The 20112-nt window shown below is 53.4% G+C and overlaps 1 protein-coding gene and 1 long non-coding RNA gene across 5 annotated transcripts; one reads left to right on the top strand and one right to left on the bottom strand.

Annotated features, from left to right (window-relative positions):
- Positions 1-786: 786 nt before the first annotated feature.
- Positions 787-17292, top strand: Impdh1 (inosine monophosphate dehydrogenase 1). 4 transcript variants are annotated; one of them, XM_085683885.2, is made up of 16 exons: positions 787-1025; positions 4934-5032; positions 7800-7848; positions 9875-9976; positions 10089-10163; positions 10407-10613; positions 10765-10852; positions 12166-12365; positions 13021-13111; positions 13306-13401; positions 14390-14533; positions 14639-14783; positions 15066-15209; positions 15318-15401; positions 15878-15894; positions 16516-17292. In XM_085683885.2, the coding sequence occupies exons 1-16, from the start codon at positions 856-858 to the stop codon at positions 16614-16616; spliced, it is 1812 nt and encodes a 603-aa protein (XP_085540011.1). In that variant the 5' UTR covers positions 787-855; the 3' UTR covers positions 16617-17292. The 4 variants fall into 4 exon arrangements, with proteins under 4 accessions (XP_085540011.1, XP_085540010.1, XP_048306983.1 ...); XM_085683884.2 differs by having other exon boundaries at positions 4931-5032; XM_048451026.3 differs by lacking the exon at positions 15878-15894 and having other exon boundaries at positions 788-1025.
- LOC125411126 (uncharacterized) lies at positions 17237-18698 on the bottom strand. The gene is made up of 2 exons (XR_015736611.1): positions 18460-18698; positions 17237-18194 (listed from the first exon to the last, which is right to left on the bottom strand). It is a non-coding gene; the product is annotated as an uncharacterized LOC125411126 (long non-coding RNA).
- Between the last annotated feature and the right edge of the window lie 1414 nt (positions 18699-20112).

The following is a 20112-nucleotide window of genomic DNA, read 5'->3' as shown; positions in this document are numbered from 1 at the left end:
TAGCACCAGCAGATCACCGGGCGTTTGTCATTCATTCCTCAGATGTCAGATGTTTGAAAAAGTCTTCAGTCTAAGAACTGTCAGCTGTTTGTTTTCTAGGTACTCTATCGCCTCAAACAAATTGCCCAAAGGCAACAACTCTTTTCCTTGCCTTTCTGGAGAGTTGCTCTTTGAAAGCTGACAATAGTGACAAAGCTGAAATAGAAGCGTTTTCTAGGCAGCAGGTGAGCAAATCTGAGCACCTTCTGTGCTCGGCTCCATTCCTTTGTAAGGGGTATCCTAAGCCGGACGAGGCTAGGGTCTTTTCCTTCGGGAGCCTGTATCGCGTTGGTCTTCTTCAGGTAGCAGTAGAAAAATATCTCTCTCATTTGGGATGGAGTTGGTTGAATAGGTAGGCCTCGATGGAGTGCCCCCACCTCTCTTACCCAGGGCTGCAGGCTCTGATTGGAAGCTCTCCAAGATGCCTAAGAATCTTCAGCCTGGTGTTTGCTCTCCTTTTCCTCCGATGAGGCAAGGAGAAACTAGAAGGTCCAAGAGACAGGGTATTTAGGAGATCCTCTTCAGTTGGGTCCTTAGAGAACACATACTCTGCTCCACCTAGCCATCGGCCCACCTACTCTTAGCCTCTGTGGCAGCGTGTAGGGAAGGGGCAGAGTGTGGTGTCAAGGGCGGAGCCCGGTGCACTCCAGGACCCCTCAATCAGCTCTCCCGAGCCCCGCCCCAAACAGCCAGCTCCACCTCTTGCAGCAGGCCCCGCCCCCTCCGGGCGGAACTGAGGCTCTTATCGCCCAACCTGGCCCGGGAGCCTCCACGCGGAGAGGCTCCCGCCGCCCAGAACTGCGGCCTCCGCATGGCATGGAGGAGCCGCTCTCACCCCCACCGGAGTCCGGGCTGCTCTCGCCTCTGCTGCAGGGAGGCGGAGCCGCCGCTGCTCCAGAGCCGGGAGTCCGGCAACACCCGGGACATGAGACCGCGGCGCAGCGGTACAGCGCCCGCCTGCTGCAGGCCGGCTACGAGCCCGAGAGGTGACGCCCAGGGCAAAGCGCGCGGGCGCATCCGGGGCGGGCGGCAGAGGAGGGCGCGGCGGCTCCGGGAGACCCGGTGGCGCTGCGGGGGAGGCCAGGAGCAGGTCCCCTCCACCTCCTGCACCTCTAACTTCCCCAGACGCAGTTAGACTGCCATACACCCGACTCTGGCTGGGGAATACAGGCGGGCATTGTGCAAACAGTTCGGTGCTGCGTTACTCCGGGGAGCAGGGGAGATGAGGGCGCAGGTTGTTCTGTCGTTCCCTAAAATTTTATCTCGGGATTCGACCTAGACTGCACACTCAGCAACGCTTGGTGCAAGTGGTTCTGACCTCTGGGGGTCCAAATAGAGCTTGTTGAAGTCCCGACCCAACCTTGCTTCCTGCTTAGCTCTTCTTCCCAGAACTGTCTTCAGTAGGTGTGGGTGTCCGGATTGAGTGTCTCCCTAGGACCAGGTGAAGGTACTGCTTTTCCTCACCAGGCACTGAGATCAATGAGGCTGTAGTTGCTCACTCCTTCAAAAGATTCGGGACCCCCTTGCAGGGGTCTGGAAAACAGTGGAGGAGGGTCGCTGGAGAGAGTGGGGTCAGTGAACTGGGCCTCAAAGGAACTAGCTGGAAAAAAGAGACAGCGACTAACTAATCTCTGGATTGTATCGCAGTTTGAATTGCAATCCCACTGTCTTTCCGGTCCAGGGGATTTGGACTTCTTTCTCTACCCCATCTGCTGGTGCTCAGCAGCTTGGGGAGGTGACCTGGCAGCTGGGCTTTGCGGGGAGGGTGGTCTGGGGAATTAGCCAGGTAGCTGCCCAGGGTCTGGAGGCTTATATAAGAACTTTTAACGGCTTTAGGGGCTATTAAGCCCAGCCCCTCTTGCCATTGGAGGCTGGCTCTTTAGAATTGACTTAGGCTTAGGCAACCCCCATCCGTTTTTCTATTATAGAAATCTAGGTGGGAGGGCTTGAGGTTATTGAGGTGCCACGGTGCGAGAGGAAGCACGCCAAGGCACTTGTGTGCTTGAGAGAAGCAGTGCTCGAATTGTGGATAGAATGTTATTTCAGAGGTCAGACCCCGGCCCCTCAGACGCATCCCATTTGGGCTAGTGCCAACCCCACACCCTCCTACCTCCCACCCACCCACTTAGACTCAGCAGAGCCTATGTAAACCTAAAAGCCCTAGCCAGGCAGTATGAGATTCAAAACCTGCTGCCTAGACCACCATCTGCCTCCACCAACCTGGAGCTATAAGAAGAGGCAAGGGTTCTACGAGAAGTGCTGGACTTGAATCCAGTGTCCCTGCTCTCTGGCTTGAACTCGGGTGATCCATGCCCCTTTATCCCAGCTTAACAATGCTAAATGTTGTCATTACCTTTTCTCCCCTAAATGTGTTTTGAAATCTCGTTCCTCTAAACAATCTCAGATCAGATAGAGTCCTCTGGGCTGCCTGCCTGAACTTCAGTGCCCTGCTGGACACTATTCCCCTATTCCCCTGAGCAGCTGGCTTGGACCTGCCCCCTGCCCTTGAAGCTGTGAGGTTGGGAGTCTCAAGGGACCAGCTGCCCTTCCTTGCACTGAGGAGGCCCACTGGTTGCCTGGTGTCTCCTCCCCATGGAGGAAGCAGCAGGGGAATTGCAGGAAGAGGGAGGAGGGAAACCAGGGGGATGGATTAAGTCTCTAGAAAAGGACAGCCTAACCCAGCCTTGAGCCCAGCAGCTTAAGAATAAAGAACAGCTCTGACATAGGTCAAAGCAGGAGGGAGAATGGGGCCCCAAAGTCTGTAATCACTGCGAAGGTGACCCTCCCCAGACCTTAGCTTGCCAGCCTCTTCTTCTGGGGCCCAAAGTCCTAGACTGGGGCAGATGTCACATCCAAGTTACCTGAGATGGTAGAACCCAGCTGCTCTTCTGGGCCCCAGCCTTGGCTGAACCTGAACCAGAATCCATCTTGACTCATGCTATAGGGAACAGCGGCCCACAGCAGGCTCCTTAGAAACTCAGAGAGACCATTGGGACAGGCCATGCTTAGAGCCTATGACTGACATAGTGACTATTTCTTTTATGTCCGGGAAGGGCAGTTCAGGATGATGAGGGTGCACCCTCCGGCTGATGCCACTGTTCTTACTCCTGGTAGCAAGTGAGAGGGTCTAGTGCTGGCTCCCTATATGACCTGGGCTTCTAGAGTAAGTCTCTGAGTGTTGGAGAATCAACATTCCTGGCAAGTGGATACCAATACCTACTTTGCTAAGAACTCTAGTGGCCTCCTCTTCTTTCTGATGCTCTAGGGCCTTCAGACTCCCACCAGGACCTGCCCTTTGGGCTTCACTGATGAAGAGGGAAGATTGGGGTCTGTTATACTACCCCCCACCTCCCAAGAGGTGTCTTGGACCTGCCCCCACCCCCAAGACATCTGCCAATCTTCTGTAATACTTTGAGTTCTCTGGGAGACTTTTCTTTCCCTCTGCACATGGATGGAACAGCCCATGTTTTCCTGGCAGGGTCGCCCTGGGAGGACATCACACTGGGGAGGCTGGGCACCCTAGAGAACCTGGTGACTTGGAAGCCAGTGCTCCCTTGGGCCTGGCTGTCAACACACTGTTGAGAGGTAAACAAACCCAGCCTTCCTGGGATGGGGAGTAAAGGAGCCGCACAGCCCTCAAGGCAGGGAAAAGAGTATCTCCTTTCCACCTAGTTTTGGTGGAACTTTTGGGGCCTTCAGGAGGGCAGGCTAGTGGCTGGTGGAAGCTATTGATCTGCGAGTAACAGTGGCCGCTCTGGCCACTTCCACATTCCTCCACGTGAATGGATTTGCCTCCTAATCTTATTGTCTCTCAGACTGAAATCTGGGTCTTGCTGGCCACCCAGAACTGACCACCAAAGTTCTCCTGTAGCATTTTTCTTTAATTGTCTGCCTCTGTCCATCTTTGTATGCATACTTGCTTATACCATGGCCCCAAACCTTTGAGCCTTCCCCGACATCCACTCCACATTGCTATCCCAAATTAAAACAAACTTTCTAGACTTACCTGGATCTAGACCTTTCAGGAACTGAGGATGAGTTCACTGTGTGTCTGTGTATGTGTGTGTGTGTAGTCGGACTGAGAATAGAGCCCTTCCCCTTCTGAACTGAGAGGAGACCCAATAATTGCCCATTGCTAGATTGTGGGGTACATGTGCTCCTTTATGAAAAATACTTAAAGACTGCAGAGGCCTCTCAAATGTCAAGAGTGTCGTTACTAAGAAATGCTTGCTTCTTAGGAATTGCATGGGGTAGGAGCATCTATGTGTTGGGGAATTGTAAGTTCCCACTGATATTTTAGGGCTCTAGGATTTTACCAGGGTTGGGAGAATGAATACTGGAAAAAGGCAAAACCATGTTAGAGGTACCCTCCCCCACCCCTTGCCCCATGGTAGGTAATGGGAAACTACTTCTGCTGAGGCTCTGTGGCCTGAGGGGCCCAGACTAGGGGTGAACCCTGTGAGGTACATTACTGGGGTTCTAGGGTGCACCTTGAAGAGCAGCGAAGGGGGCGTGTCTCCGCTTGGCTTGCTGTCCCCTCTTTCTCTGGTCCTACATCCTTCCCGCAACTCCGGCGCTGGTCGCCAGAGTCGAGGTGCCATTGCGGGTGATGGGGCGTGAGTGCAGCAGAGGTGGCTGGGCGAGCCGGGCAGGGCCTTTGTGCGACGAGGGGCGGAGGCACGGTCCCCGAAGGAGGGGCTGGAGGAGAGGGCGGCGCCCGGGGCGTCCCTCCGCAACCGCAGCCCCCGCCCCCCCCCCCCCCCCACGGCAGCAGCGTGGCCTTGGTGCGCGTCAGCAGCAGCAGCAGCAGCAGCAGCAGCAGCCAGCAGAGGCAGTGGCAGCAGCGGGGCAGCCCGCGCGGGTGTTTATGTCGGGTCGCCGTGTCTTCCAGCAGCATGGCGGACTACCTGATCAGCGGCGGCACCGGCTACGTTCCCGAGGATGGGCTCACAGCGCAGCAGCTCTTCGCCAACGCTGATGGCCTCACCTACAAGTAAGCACAGGGATTGGCCCCACCTGGGTGCGCGCACCGCCACCCTGCGGTCTCTGGCCTCCGCCCCACACGTGCACGGCTGTCCCTGGCTGTCCCTCGCTGACGCCCTGGTGCCCTCGCCCAATAAGAGTGACTTGGGGCCAGTGGGGGGCTGGGCAAGGGAAGGAAGGAGGCTCGCGCCAAGAATAGTGAGGGACGTGGCACAGCGACATCACTGCCCAAGGAGCCTTGACTGATAACTGGCTAGATCCGAGGCCACCCTGCCCCCTTGCTATTCTCCTGAGCATCTTGGCCATCCTGGAGAGGCCTTGGGACCTGCAGGAAAACGAGAAGTGACCATTCCAGGGATACTCTAATCAGCATGATCCAGGGAGCTTTCCTCCCTCAAGCCTCACTGTGAAAGCTGGGAGGTACCAGGATCCCATCTCAGGCAGCTGGTTGAATAATGACCCCTGAAGGGGCCCTATTGAGCAGTAGGATGGCCCATTTTTCCCATGTCCAGCCCAGCCCTCCTTCCACTTGCGCTTTTACCTGCCCACAGGTTGGGACTGGTGCCCTTCATGAATATTCCATGCCTACCCCTCTAGCCCTAGCCCACGTGGCATATTGGAGAAAGATAGAGACCTACCTGTCTGCCTCAAGCTTAGTTTGCATTTTCCTGTGGGCCCTAGGCCAGTTCTCCCTGCGGGCCTGGCACTAATTGTGCCTCCTGGCTGCAGGACGATGTCCCTGCCAGGAGGAGCTTCAGAACCCTTGATTGGGGCAGCATAGTGGTGCTGGAGAGCTCATGGTATCTGTGGCCTGTCACTTGTTACCTCCATCCTGGCTTTTAAGCATTCCTATTTTAGCAGGCAATTTCCCTTTCACTCCTGAGGAGGGTGCTCCCCTGCCTGCCCACAGGTGAGGGATGATTATATCTAGGAAATGCCTGTGAGCCACTGAAGGAAATGGGCCACCAAGGGAGGTCAACGCGGAATAAAATTTCTATGCTGCTTTGGTGGTCTTTGATGATGAAAGAGGGGCTAGCTCTTTGATAGGATTTTTACTGGTCTTCTTACTGGTCTTCTAGGGAAGTTTGTAGGGGAACTCAGTTTCTTTCTAGGCCTGACAGCAAGTTAATTGCATTACTCCTGTCTGCCCTGTGGCTTTTGTTTCCTGCATGGGAAGGGCCTCCTGCTTTGCTAAGCTGGACTCAGAGTGTTCCTGAAGTGTGGGGCATTTGCTTGGGAGTGTGTCCATCAAGGCTTGCTATGACTCCAGGAAAACTCTGCCCATAGCATCATTGACCTGTGGCAGTGTGTCCCTAAAGTACCACACAGGCCTGTTCTTCCTCCCTAGGCTTTACTTGACTGTTACCATATTCACGTTGACAGCTGCTTTACTCTTGCTGGTCCTCATTGTGTGGACTTCTGGATATCCTTTCCCATGTATGTTGGTTGCTCCTGTCCCAGTGCCTGCTCTGTCAGAACATTCCCTGAGCTCAGCTCTCTGGGGTCCCTCCAGCTGCTGTGAACCTTGTGTGCCTCAGCTGCCCCAGCCCTGTGTGTGCTGGGATGTTTAGCTTGTGCTGTGTTGGGTTGTGCTTGGGTCATGTTGCATTGCAAGCTTATGTTCAGATGCTGTGTTTTCTTTTTGTCCTGCAGTGCTGGGAATCAGGCCTAGGACCTTGCATATAATAGGCAAATGCTCTATCACTCAAGTATGTCATCAACCCAGATTCTGTTTGTTTGTTTTGTTTTTGTTTGAAACAGGATCTTGTGTAGCCCAGCCTGGCCTCAACCTCCCTTCCGCCTTTGTCTCCCTAAATGCTTGGATTATAGGAATGAACCACCACACCTAGAAAACAGTAGGTTCTGTTTTCTGTATTGAGTTAATGTTTGTTTTCATCGGTACTAAGAAGCCCTCCCCCACCTTTTTTTGAGACAGGGTCTCTTTATGTACTACTGACTGATCTGGAATTTACTCTGTAGATTAGGCTGGCCCCAAACTCAAGAGACCCATTTGCTTTTGCCTGCATGCTGGATGCTGGGATTAAAGGCATGTATCACCACACCTGAACCAGACATGATGGTACATACCTGTAATCCCAGCAGGCTGAGGCAAGAGGATCATAAATCAAGATCATTTTAGATAGCATAGTGAAATACTGTTTCAAAAGGGAAAAGGAAGCCGGGCATGGTGGCACATGTCTGTAATTACATCACTCAAAGAAGAGGATGGGCTCAGTATTATCTTTGGCGATAGAGCAGAAAACCAGGCCAGCCTGGACTACACAAGACCCTGTCTTTAAAAATAAACAAAGCCGGGCAGTGGTGGCTCACACCTTTAATCCCAGCACTTGGGAGGCAGAGGCAGGAGGATCTCTGTGAGTACAAGGCCAGCCTGGTCTACAAAGTGAGTTCCAGGACAGCCAGGGCTGTTAAACAGAGCAACCCTGTCTCAAAAACCCAAAACAAACAACAGATTAAGCAGTCTTCAAGGCATTTGTTCTGTCTGCTGTGTGTGACCATATAGGAAGCTTCTATGTGCTTTCACAACTCTGGGTAACCTGCAGATTCATAGACCTGCCATTTTTGGTCATTGAGCTTGAAGCCTTCGGGACATTATGGGGGTATGGTGGGGAAGACTCCTGATGATTGGACAGCAAGGTCAGTGGCTTCCAGCCTCTCTGCTCCTCTACCCGTCCCCACGCTGCTATTAACTCTAGGATGACAGACAGACCTTTCGGGCATCCCGCCCACCAGTCATTCTCATTCTGTCTTCGCAGTGACTTCCTGATCCTCCCAGGATTCATAGACTTCATAGCTGATGAAGTGGTAAGCACCTCTTCGTTTGACTCAAGGGGGGGGGGGGCTGAATTGTTCAAGGGCAGGTTGTGGGAGAGGCTTTCCTTGGGAATGTGCTGTGGCTATTACCCTTATTATTGTGGGAGGAACTGGCACATGGGGCAAAGGGTTACGGTTGATGGGGAAGAGGCATCTGGGCTTGGGGGAGATCCTGCAGAGTCTTGAGTGGCAGCTTCAAAAAAGCTTAGAGGATGCTCTGTCAGCGAGGAAGTTGGAGCGTAGGCTCAGAAGAGGCCCTGTGAGGAGAGGAGTTAGGAGTGGCAGCTTTATTATATAGACAATGAGGATTGGCTGTTGTCTGAAATGCTGAGCAAGGATTATGCTCTAAAATTATGGGCACTTTGAATACAGTGTTCAGTGATTGGGCACTGACCCATAACTGGCAAGAGGGTTTGAAGGAGTAGGGCTAGGGTGGAGGGATGGGCAGGGAGGACTTTGGACAGATACAAGGAAACACAATGCTTTTCTTTCCATGAGGGGCCTGCAATGAGCCAAATCAATGAATAATTAGGAGTCTGAGAAGAGTATGATATAAGCCAGGTTAGGGAAAAGTGCAGTGATTCTGTCTTGAATTCGTGCCCACTTAAAACGCCCGTTTCTGTTGTTGTTTCTGCTTGTTCTTGTCTATTCTCATGGAAGGTCTGAGAGCCTGCACACGCCCAGATCACTCATGCATCGAGGAAACTCAGGTTTAACCTGTGTGGATAGAGCTGACCCAGACAGATTTGGGGCGCGGTGCAAGGGGGGATTGAGCTCTTCTGGGTGTTCTCTTCTGAAAGCAATCGGGAAGGCTTCTGGCGCTAGCCTCTTGGTTTAGCAAGTTTACTGCGCATCCTGGCTTGGTGCCAGGCTCTGGTCTGGCTGCTCGGAAGGGCTAGGAAGACATTTGCATGGTCGGGAAGGGTCTCCTTGTAGTGTGGCCTCTGTCAGGAAGGTGGTGACTGCTTGTGACGTGATGGAAGAGAAAGGTGTGATTTTCCAGTCTGCTCATCCTCTGGGATGCACTTCAGGAGCCTGTGAGACTCAAAAGTTTTCAGAATCTGTTTAGGGGTTTCGGGGGTTGAATCAGTAGTTATTGGCCTGAATCTCAGAAGGATCCATGGTCTAGCCTTATACACCATGTGTAGGCAGACAACCTGAAATTGTATTTAGGTGGGGTGTCTCTTACTCAAAATACTCAAGACCAAATGTTTTTAGGTTTTCAGATTTGATTTTTTGGGGGGGGGTACATGTGCATATGTATAGCGAGAGGTCTTGGGAATGGACCTAAACCTAACCCCAAATTCATTTCTATTGTATACACACCTTACATGCTGCCTGAAGGTATTTCACACAGTATTTTGTCTGCATTTGAAGGTTGACCTGTCATATGAGGTCAGGAACGTTGCACCTGTGATCACGTTAGTCCTCAAACACTTTAGGTTTTAAAGCACTTTGAATCTGGGATCTTGGGATTAGGGATGTGCATGCTGTGTTAACTATCCTGACCTTTGTCTTGAGCTCTAGACCCTTAGACATTTAGGTTCCTACATGGCTAACAGGTGCCTTCCTGGGCCTCCCTTTGCCACCAGCCCTTGTCACCTAAAACTCATTCACTGTGCCCCTAGTGTCACTTGACCTTGGCCTCCCTTCTCCTCCCCTCTCTCCTCCCCTTCTCCTTCCCTCTCCTCTTTATTATTCTTTTTGGTCTCATATAATCCAGGGTGGCCTGGAATTCAATATTAGTCAAGACTAGTCTTGAATTCCTTTTCTTCCTGCCTCCTCGTGGGATTATGGACCTGGTATTCTTTGTGACTTTCATCTCAACTGTAACGACCTTGTCCGTGTGCCTCACGTCTCCTGTCTGTCTTTCCAAGTGGAACAGTCAGCTCCCTGAGAGCTGTAATGCTCACTGCTGTGCCCTCAGGGCCTGTCCTATGCAGGATGCAGATGCTGGTAAATATTTATTTGTTCAGTGCTGATAAAACCCTTCAGTGGACCATGCTTCCATCCTTAGGACCTAACGTCAGCCCTGACCCGGAAGATCACACTGAAGACACCGCTGATCTCTTCTCCCATGGACACCGTGACTGAGGCTGACATGGCCATTGCAATGGCTGTGAGTCTCTTGCTGGGTGGGGACTCCAGAGCAGGGGGACTGAACAGGAATGGGCTGTGCGGCACAGAGGAGGCTAGCCCGTGGCTCTTACCATGCTTGCTTTCTGTGCCAGCTCATGGGAGGAATTGGTTTCATTCACCACAACTGTACCCCAGAGTTCCAGGCCAATGAAGTACGGAAGGTCAAGGCAAGTATTGATCCCATCCTCAAAAAGATGCATCCTGCTTCATGCATCTTTCAGCTAGCTGACGTGGGTCTTAGGTTTCCTTCCTCACTATGGCATATGGCCTCAGCCCTCCTCTTCCCATTGACTCTCACCCTGTCGAGACGCTCTGGCTTCTCAGTGGTTACACCAGGGTCCCCTTTGTCCCTTGTGGCCAGGCTTCATGCCACCTCTGGATTTCTTGCAGCTCTTTTCTTCTGCCTACAGAAGTTTGAACAAGGTTTCATCACAGACCCTGTGGTCCTGAGCCCTTCACATACCGTGGGCGACGTTCTGGAGGCCAAGATACGGCATGGCTTCTCTGGCATCCCTATCACCGCTACGGGCACCATGGGTAGCAAGCTGGTGGGCATCGTTACCTCCCGAGACATCGACTTCCTTGCTGAGAAGGACCACACCACTCTCCTCAGTGAGGTGCTTGCAGGGCAGGGCATACAGGCTTGCAGCACAGAGGGAACTCCACCCTCAGGGGTCCCAGACCGATGCCTTGACCAGGGACCATAGGGAGGCCTGGCTCCTTCTCTCTCACCTGCCAACCTGCAGGCAAATGTTCCTGGCTCCACAGGTGATGACGCCACGGATCGAGCTGGTGGTGGCTCCAGCAGGTGTGACATTGAAAGAGGCAAATGAGATCTTGCAGCGCAGCAAGAAAGGTACCAGGGAGCCGACATCCCAGCCCCGCTTCCTCTCCAATAGGACTTTCATTGTTTCTCATTGTTTCTCAGTCTTTCAGGTTAGCCCAGCAATGACACTAGGTCATAGGAAAAGCTTGAATAACCCTAGGCAGCCTGGAACGGGATCCCTGATACTCTGCTACTGGTTTACAGAAACGCATTCCTAATCCAGTGTCTTCTCAGTATGATTTCCCCAACTAGTCCCGAGAGGTGCTTGTCATAGCAAAAGAGCTTTCTCTGTTCTGGGGAAGCCTGGGAAAGGGTTGAGGTTGTTGTGGCAGAGTTTGCATCTAACCTGGGTGGTCCTGGTTCCATCCTTAACAAAATCAAGGTCTGGGGAGTGCTGCTTTCTATACCCCCCCCCCCATCCTGTGTAAGGAGTCAGTTGTACGTGAGAGCTGGCAAGGTGGATCAGTGGGTGAGGACACTTGCCCCCAAGTCCGATGGCCTGAGTTCTGTCCCAGGGACCCATGTGTCAGAAGGAGGGAACCAGCTCTGGCAAGTTCTCTGAACTCCACGTGTGCGGCACAACGTGCATGCACAAACGGTTTTAAAAGGGCATGGTGGCTCATGCCTGTATTTCTAATACTTCAGAGAGAGAAGGAGGATTTTAAGTTCAAGGCTACATAATAAGGCCTTGTCTCAAAAAATTACCCATTTAACCAGGCATGGTGGCATGTGCCCTTAATCCCAGCACTCTGGGTACAGAGGCAGGTGGATATCTCTGTAACTTTGAGGACAGCCTGGTCTACATCCTGAGTCCTAGGACAGCCAAAGCTACATAGTAAGATTCTGTGTAAAAAAAAGAAGAAGGAGAAGGAGAAGAAGAAGAAGAAGGAGAAAAATTACCAATTGGCTTATCAAAGTCTGGAAAAGCTCTGCAGTTAAATTTACTTGATAGGGAAGTTGCTTGTGTAATTTTCACTACATCCCTGGGGGCTATTTCTTCCCAGGTCCCCAATAGCGAGTTCTTTGTGGTTTGTAATATAGGCAGGGTGGATCCATGTCCCTCCCTCAGGGCAGTCTCCCATAGTTCCTTGTCTGGGTATTTTGTGCTGTGACCTCGCCCAGAAAGTGGAATATTGCCATGGGTCAGTGGTTAGGACAGCATCCAGGTACCATGACAGGAAGAGCCTTAGGAACTTGTTCTTTGCTTCCCATCCCTTGGGAAGAGGTCTAGAGGTGGGTGCTGCCACCTAGTGACTGATTTAGGTACTTCAATGGTCTCTGGTTCCATTTTCATCCCATTTTCCTAGCCACCCCAACACTGGCTTCTCTTTCCTCCTGGTCAGGAAAGCTACCCATAGTCAACGACCAAGATGAGCTGGTAGCCATCATTGCCCGCACAGACCTGAAGAAGAACAGGGACTACCCTCTGGCCTCCAAGGACTCTCACAAACAGCTGTTGTGCGGGGCAGCTGTGGGCACCCGCGAAGATGACAAATACCGCCTGGACCTGCTCACTCAGGCTGGCGCTGACGTCATTGTACTGGTACGGAGGTGGTGGGCTCCTCTGTATCAGGCTTGTGAGTCCTATGCACCGCTATTGAGCACCCCCTACACACACACACACACACACACACACACACACACACACACACACTCTTACTTTTCTTTCTCTCTGCTTCCCTGGTGTCAGAATTAGACTAATTGTAGAGCCCAGAACAAACTGTGCTCTCCCTCCAAGGGCTTTTCTCACAAAAAAAAAAGTTTATTTACCTTATATAATTACAAGCCACATTCGCTGAGAAGTCCCCGCTTGCAGGCCCTGAGCGGAACTACGCTCACTTGTTTAATTTTGCAGCCACTCTTTGAGGTTACAACTGCCGTTCCCCGGCATAGATGACAAAACTGAGGCTCAGAGGAGTTCAGTGATGTCACTTGGCTACCGATATCTGTTTGCTGTGGGAACGGACTTGCGCAGGAGGCGGGAATGGGCTGCACCTGTGAGCCAATGGAGGGCGCTGGTTAAACTTCATGACAGGCGAAGCAGGCCCTTCTGAGGGACTCCACTAAGAGTTGTCAAGTAACTCTCCAGAAAACAGAAGGACGACTTTGGTTCCTGATTCCTCTGATTGCAGCGGGTTAGCCTCCTGCAGTGAGGGGACTTGGCTGTCTAACTTGAGCTCTTCTGTCCCTGTTTACAGGATTCATCCCAGGGGAACTCAGTGTACCAGATTGCCATGGTGCACTATATCAAGCAGAAGTACCCCCACCTCCAGGTGATTGGGGGGAATGGTGAGTGCAGGGTAACTCCTCTCCGTTCTTCAGAACTCCTGGGCAGCGACGTTGTTCCAGGCAAAGGGGTTGAGGGTAGGATGGGCCTGGCCCAGCACTTTAGGTTGTGGGAGGTAGAGGGGTATCCTAGGACGCTCCTGGGCAGGGTGGGGACACCAGCCTCACATTCCTCTTTCTGATTCTTCCGTCCCCAGTGGTGACAGCAGCCCAGGCCAAGAACTTGATTGATGCTGGTGTGGATGGGCTTCGTGTGGGCATGGGCTGTGGCTCTATCTGCATCACCCAGGAAGGTAGGTACCCATAGGGGCAGAAGGAAGGCCTGCCATTTAGAACCCCCCTTGTCCATGATGGCCCCACACCTCACGTTTGCTCTGTAGATACATGAATACCTGCCCCAGTAGGCCTTTCTCAGGAGGTCGGTTCAGGATGACCTGCTTTACCTGTCTTGGGGTAGTTGTGGAAAGAGGCAGGTGGTGTAGACAGGGCATGTGGGTTTTGGGAGTGGACCAACCTGCTTTCCAGACCTGATTGTGGAGATTGTGTCTGGGGGTGGGGGTGAGGGTCCAAGGTCGGTGTGACACTTTTCTGTAAGGTGTGTGTTGGAAGACAGCTGAGAGCTTGGATTGCATTTATGACCAAATCATGCCTTAGGTATGAAGAAAACGTGTCTCTGAACATCCAGGGCAATTAGAAACCCACACTGTCATGTGTAGCAGTCAAGTGGAACCTCAAAGGAGGAGGGGGAGGGAGGGAGGGAGGGAGGGGGGAAGAAATAGGAGAGCAAAACCAAAGGAGGCATAAGAACACAGCTCTGGGGGGCTGGAGAGATGGCTCAGCGGTTAAGAGCATTGCCTGCTCTTCCGAAGGTCGTGAGTTCAAATCCCATAACCACATGGCGGCTCACAACCATGGTCTGGTACCCTCTTCTGGTCTGAAGGCATACACGCAGACAGAATATTGTATACATAATAAATGAATATTTTAAAAAAAAAGAACCCAGCTCTGGTATCAGCTGCTGGGGTGGATGACTCCTTCACGGGGGTTGTACCCTCCCAGCACCTGATGCTGGAGGCCACCGATAGGCTGGCACTGATCCCCTGTGATACTGTTGGCAGGTGGCTTAGGCACCTAGAATGACATTTCCCCCGAAGTTACTGTTCAGTCCTGCCTTAGGCCCCAGAAGCACCATCTCTCCCCATCCCTTCTCCGTTAGCGGTGACAGACACAAGGAGAAGGACCGCTGACTCATGTCTGTTCTGTGCATCCCACTTTCCCCAGTGATGGCCTGCGGCCGACCCCAGGGCACTGCTGTCTACAAGGTGGCTGAGTATGCCCGGCGCTTTGGGGTGCCGGTAATAGCTGATGGTGGCATCCAGACCGTGGGCCACGTGGTCAAGGCCCTGGCACTCGGAGCCTCCACAGGTGAGGGGGACACCTAGGATTGGGCGGGTGGGGCTGGAAGCCAGTGGGACAGCTGGAATCCTGTGGAGCCGGGGAGGCATGCATCTCTCAACCCCATCTCTGTAGTGATGATGGGCTCCCTGCTGGCCGCCACCACGGAGGCCCCTGGCGAATACTTCTTCTCAGATGGAGTGAGGCTTAAGAAGTACCGGGGCATGGGTTCCCTGGACGCCATGGAAAAGTGCAGCAGCAGCCAGAAACGATACTTCAGGTTTGTTTCCGTGCCTTTGAGCTCCTGCATGCCCTTGACTGCAGATGGCAGCTACCCCAGGATCCCCGGTTTTAGCAGCTTACACACATGCGTAAGTGGCAGATGCAGCCTGACCTGACCAGAGCCTGGGGTACTTGGCCTGGAGGCCACATTGTCTCTGCTGTTGCCTAGTATGTGGCTGTGACCGCTGTGGGGGATCCTCCTGGGTGGTACCCTGGAGAGGTAGGGTGGGGTCCTCTGAGCCTTGGGCTGCTGGGCTCAGCCTCCCCACCCTCCTTGCAGTGAGGGGGATAAGGTGAAGATTGCACAGGGTGTCTCGGGCTCCATCCAGGATAAAGGCTCCATTCAGAAGTTTGTGCCCTACCTCATAGCGGGGATCCAGCACGGCTGCCAGGATATTGGGGCCCAAAGCCTGTCTGTCTTGCGGTGAGTGTTGTAACTTGAGGGGGCAGTAGAGAGACTTGGGAGATTTCCCTCGTTCCTCCTCTTTTCTTTCTGGGATACTCCTGACCTGTTCGTCTGCCTACCTCCCAGATCCATGATGTACTCAGGAGAGCTCAAGTTTGAGAAGCGGACCGTGTCGGCCCAGATAGAGGGTGGCGTGCACGGCCTACACTCGTAAGTCGGTCGCCTCTGCTGGTGCTGGGTCGGGCAGGTTCAAAGCTCCAAGGTTCCAGGGGACACATGATCTTTCTGTCACCCTGTCTGCAGGGCCCAGTTCACCCTGGAACCTTGTCATGGAGCCCTTATTCAGGCTGACTGCTAGCCCTGCCCAGGCTCCTTAGATCTTGCTTGCTCAGGAAGCTTGGTGGCTGGTAGCCGGGACTGGTAGTGCTGGGCTCTTGCTGGTGGCGGCCCCAGGCAGGCAGGCAGGCAGGCAGGCAGGCAGAAAATGGGGGCATGAGCCCTCTGGTGGGGAGATGGGCAGAGAGACAGATGCCAGGCCCAGTGCTGGTGTGACTGTGGGTTGGGGGCCGAGCTAGTTGGCAGCAGTAGAGTTGTAGGCATGCAGCCCGCCCTGGTCAAGAGGACGCATCTCCCTAAGCGTAGGCGGGCATCTAACTTGTCTCTCTTTCTGCCCTACCCTCCCATAGCTATACCTTTCTGCCGTGTAAGTAACTGCGCTGCCGGGGCCAGGCGTAGAATAGAGCAGGGGCAGTCTGGGTGGGCCATGGGCTGGGAGAATGGGAATCGGGTGGGAGGTAGTGCTGGAGTGTAATCATGGGGCATAGACCCAATTGGACCCTTCTGGTCCTAATTTCCAGATGGTGGAGGAGGTCACTGCCCCTCATCCAACCAAATCTCATTTCGAGGTACCAAGAGGTACCTATGACTACAGGCCTGGGGCTACCCCATAATGAGAGGCCCGAGTCACCATTCATGAGGGGCACAGCGGAAACAGGGCACTGGTGACTGAGCTAGTTGAAATCTGCTCCATGGGGACGACTTTGCTTTCCCGAGCTGCCTCTTCCTCCTGGGCACCTAGGGCAGTCCACTCAGGTGTGGCAGTGGCTGGAAGGAGCGTAGCTTTCTCCGGGACTGGCATGGTTTTTCACGGAGCCCTGGCCAAAGGAAGACAGAGGTCCAGGTCCACCTCTGCCTCTTCTGGCCCCCTGGCTGAGAGGCGAGCCCTATAGCCCCTTGCCCTCTCCCAAATCTTGGGCAAGAGGACTCTGGGAAGGGAGTAGGACGTCACACCTTCTCTTAGTTCCCGCTTGCTTTGCCTTCACAGTTACGAGAAGCGGCTGTACTGAGGACAGCAGTGGAGGCCAAGGCGGTGGAGGGAGCGAACCCCAGGGCCCCACTCCCGGAACAGCCTCCCTTCATAACTGAGTGGTCCACGGATTTGCACTACGGGTTCCCCGGCTCCTTTCCAGGGAGAGGAGTGGAGTCCCTGAGGGGACTGTGGCCCCTCTCTGGGCAACCCCACAGAGTCAGGTAGCTCCCTGTGCCAGGCTGCCCCATGAGATCCTCTGGGCGACCCCTTCTTTAGCCCCTTGAGCCCAGCCAGCCTTGGCTCTCAGGCCCTGTGCCTGCCTCAGGTCTTTCTTGCTGCAGTCTGCTCTGGCCTAATGTCCAACTCTGACCCCTGGGGAAGGTGGTTCCTCCTGGTTTCTCCTCTAGGGCACCTCTCTCGCTGTACTCCTCCCCACCCCCAGGAAATGGTGCTCTCCTGACCCTGCCTCTGGCCCACCCCTGGACTGCTGTCCTCAGCCATGTGGCACTTTGGGTTCTGGACCTAGGCCAGGGGGAGGTCTCTGCCCCCTTCCTCTGGCTTGAGGCTCCCATGGGCCCTACTTCTCAGCCCACTACCCACCCCATCTCTGAACCTGGGGAGAGCCTGATGATAGCCACCTGCCCTTCACTCCTGACCCACCATAGTCCCCAGGTGTACCGTTCCCGCCCTCTCCTCTCAGCTGCAGTTGAAGGCTTTAACTTTGCACACTTTGGGGTCACAATTGCATCATTGTATATTAAATAATCCAAATACATCAAACAGTTATCCATGCCTCCGTCATCCTGTTTCTGTCTTTTGACCATGGGGTGGCTGGCCCTTATTCTGTAGTAACTGGGAGTCCCATCAGAGCCTGGCCTCTACAGGAAGATGAGAAAGGAATACGACACTTGAGGTGTCCTGATGTGGGTGGGCCATATGATAGGAAGTCTCCCAGGCCCGAGGCAGCCGTCCAGAGCAAGCTCCTGCAACTGGGAAATATCACAGAAAGGTTCATCGTAGCTCCTACTGCCACCTCGAACAGGTGGGGGTACAGTATGGAGGTGGAACAAAGCAGATGGGTGAGCTACCATAATTCAAGACGGCTTGCAGCCTCCGTCTCCCTGCGGAACAGACGTTGATCTCCAAAGGCTTCTGAACACCCTCTAGAAAACATGTCTGGATGTTCTCGCAGGAGAGTGCAGCTTGCTCGGATGACCTAGGTGGGAGACCAGGTCTCTAGAATTGAGGGGTCTTGAGATGTTCACATTACTTTGCCATACTGCTAGCAGAAGTTGGCAGCGGTTGCAAAGCTGTCCTACCTTGGCATAGCCACCGCTCAGATGGACAGAGAGGAGGCTGGTCTGGAAAGGTCCCAGTGGCAGGGAAGATCAGAGGGTAGGAAAGATTGTGGTTTGTGACAATGATCCAGAAATTTCCGGTGACTACCAAGGTGGGGTTTCATAGGGCCCAGTTAACATACCTTGAACATGGCAGCTCTCACCCAGGCCCCACTCACAGTAAGCCTTTTGGCTATGGACCTGATCTGTTGAGTCTGCACCAGTGTCTTCCAGCTTTGAGGCACCTTCAGGGCTGCAGCAGGAACTGTCCAGAGAGTCCCCGGAAGCCTTGTGCCCTGGAGCCTGTGGCCCTGTGGGCACCTAACAGTCAACGGTAACCCAGCTGGTAGGCGGATGCTTGGATCCCACAGGTGGTAAAAAAAATAAAGGATGGATTAAAGGAGGGTACCCTTCAGGAGCGGCATGACCCATCCATTGAGGTGAGATAGAGGTCCAGCCTTTTAGATATCAAACCAGCTCATTCTGAATCAAGCTGGTGTGTGGATCAAAGGGAGTCTCCCTTTGAATTAGACCTCATTGGCCAACAGAGCTGACATTAGAACAGGTTACTTTGCAAGCTGGTGAGCCCCAGTGGTCTGGAGTTTTATTAGCATTGGCTGACCTTTTGAGAGGAAGTTCTGACTCAGGAAGTGTCTTCGTTTCTTTTCTCCTTGCTGTGATGAAATATTCTCAACTCAAGGAAGAAAGGGTTTATTTTGGCGTACAGTCCATCATGGTGGGGAAGTCAAAAGCAGCAGAGTCTTGAAGCCTTGGGTAATAAGGAAGAGAGAGGCGAGTGATGAGTGGACCGCAAGCCTATGGAATGGCACTACTCACAATGGTCAGGTCTTCTCACCTCAATGAACTTAAGATGACCCCCCGAGACATGTGCCAAGGCCCATCTCCCAAATGATTCTAGATCTTTTCACATAGATTGAGCATCACAGTAGGTATGTTCCAGACTATTCCAGGGAGCCCAGCTGAGCTATTCCATTACTCCAGGTCTTGACCCCAGAAGCTCAGCATCACTGAGTGAGACATTGAGCTCCCAGCTCCTGATACATAGAATCACTGTTGTAGAGGGAAACTGTGCTTCCAATAGCATGATATCGGAGACTCCAAAGCAAGCGGTGTAGGAAGCAATTTCAGATAACTCAGCACTTCTCCCATGGGCTCATGACCAAAGAATCATGTGACAGAGTGACTAGGGGCTGGGAGATAACCCAGCAACATGCTCACTCTGGCTGCAAATTCAGCCACTGTGGTCAGTACTCAAGTGGACCAGATGCTCTAGAAGGAAGGTCATAGCAAGCAGATATGCAGAAGCAGCTGGGAACAGTGCAGGGTCAGCAACTCGGCGCATATCAGGAGTTCAGCCTTGCTGGCATGGAGCAGGTGCCATGTGGCCTCGGGTACCTTACTATACTATCAGCAGCATGGCTTACCAGAGACTAGGCTGGGCTGCTCTAGCACCTCAGGCCCTCGTTTTTGTGGGCAACAGTATTGGTGCGAAGGTGTAGCCACTCGGAGATCACATATCGCTAGTGGGCAGCCGGCCAGTGCCCCTGGTTCCCACAGCAACACCAATCTTGGAGCAATCTGAACTAGGTTCCAGTGTGGGCATGGAAAATACAGGCCAGGTAGACCTGCAGGTACTTGGCCTTGGCTGCTGGCCTCATCCCCGGCAAGGGTAGGAAGATGAGTAGGGGCAGTGCCAGGGACTCTGGGAGGCCCGGTGTCCAGCAGGGGGTGAGTGGAGCAACAGAAAACTCACATCGCTCCCATCTCAGGCAGGAGCACTCGGCCATCTCTGGTGTGCTGTGGGGACAGATGGAGGAGGTGTATGGAGCATTCCTTGCCTCTGGTGCCCTGTGGAGAGCTGAGAATGAAGATTTCAAATGGCACGGGCCTGGAGTTCAGGAGAGACCACCACCAGCTCTCTCCTAAGGGTCATCTCAACTATATGGACCCAGTGGCAGCCAGGGAGTAGACAGCCCAGCCCAGAGGGAAGGAGGGGCAGCGACTCTGTTGTGGATAATCAGCTTGCCCCAGTCCCTCTCCCAACCCTCTCCTCTCATCTGGGAAGGGCTTCCAAAGAGGAAGCGGTGCTCAGCCATAGAGGTGTAGGGACAGCTCCTATCTCTACCCTTAGACTGAGTCTTTGCTTTTCCAAATTCCCCTTTGTCTTGTGAGGCCTAGAATCTGAGCCTAGCTTTGCATAGACAGGACTTAGGGCATTGAAAGACCAATCCTCCTTACCTCTCCGCGCCCACAG

Source organism: Myodes glareolus, chromosome 25 (genome assembly GCF_982192425.1).
Source record: "Myodes glareolus chromosome 25, mMyoGla1.1, whole genome shotgun sequence".
Lineage (NCBI taxonomy): Eukaryota > Metazoa > Chordata > Mammalia > Rodentia > Cricetidae > Myodes > Myodes glareolus.
Note: the sequence above shows the minus strand (reverse complement) of the source record. Positions and strands in the feature narration are given on the sequence as shown.

Excerpts from the sequence above, each read along its gene's own strand:
- Impdh1 (XM_085683884.2), top strand. The coding sequence starts at position 856 with ATGGAGGAGCCGCTCTCACCCCCACCGGAGTCCGGGCTGCTCTCGCCT. Across the intron at positions 13,402-14,389 it reads TATCTGCATCACCCAGGAAG|TGATGGCCTGCGGCCGACCC; the intron begins GTAGGTACCCAT and ends CACTTTCCCCAG. Across the intron at positions 15,210-15,317 it reads CAAAGCCTGTCTGTCTTGCG|ATCCATGATGTACTCAGGAG; the intron begins GTGAGTGTTGTA and ends CCTACCTCCCAG.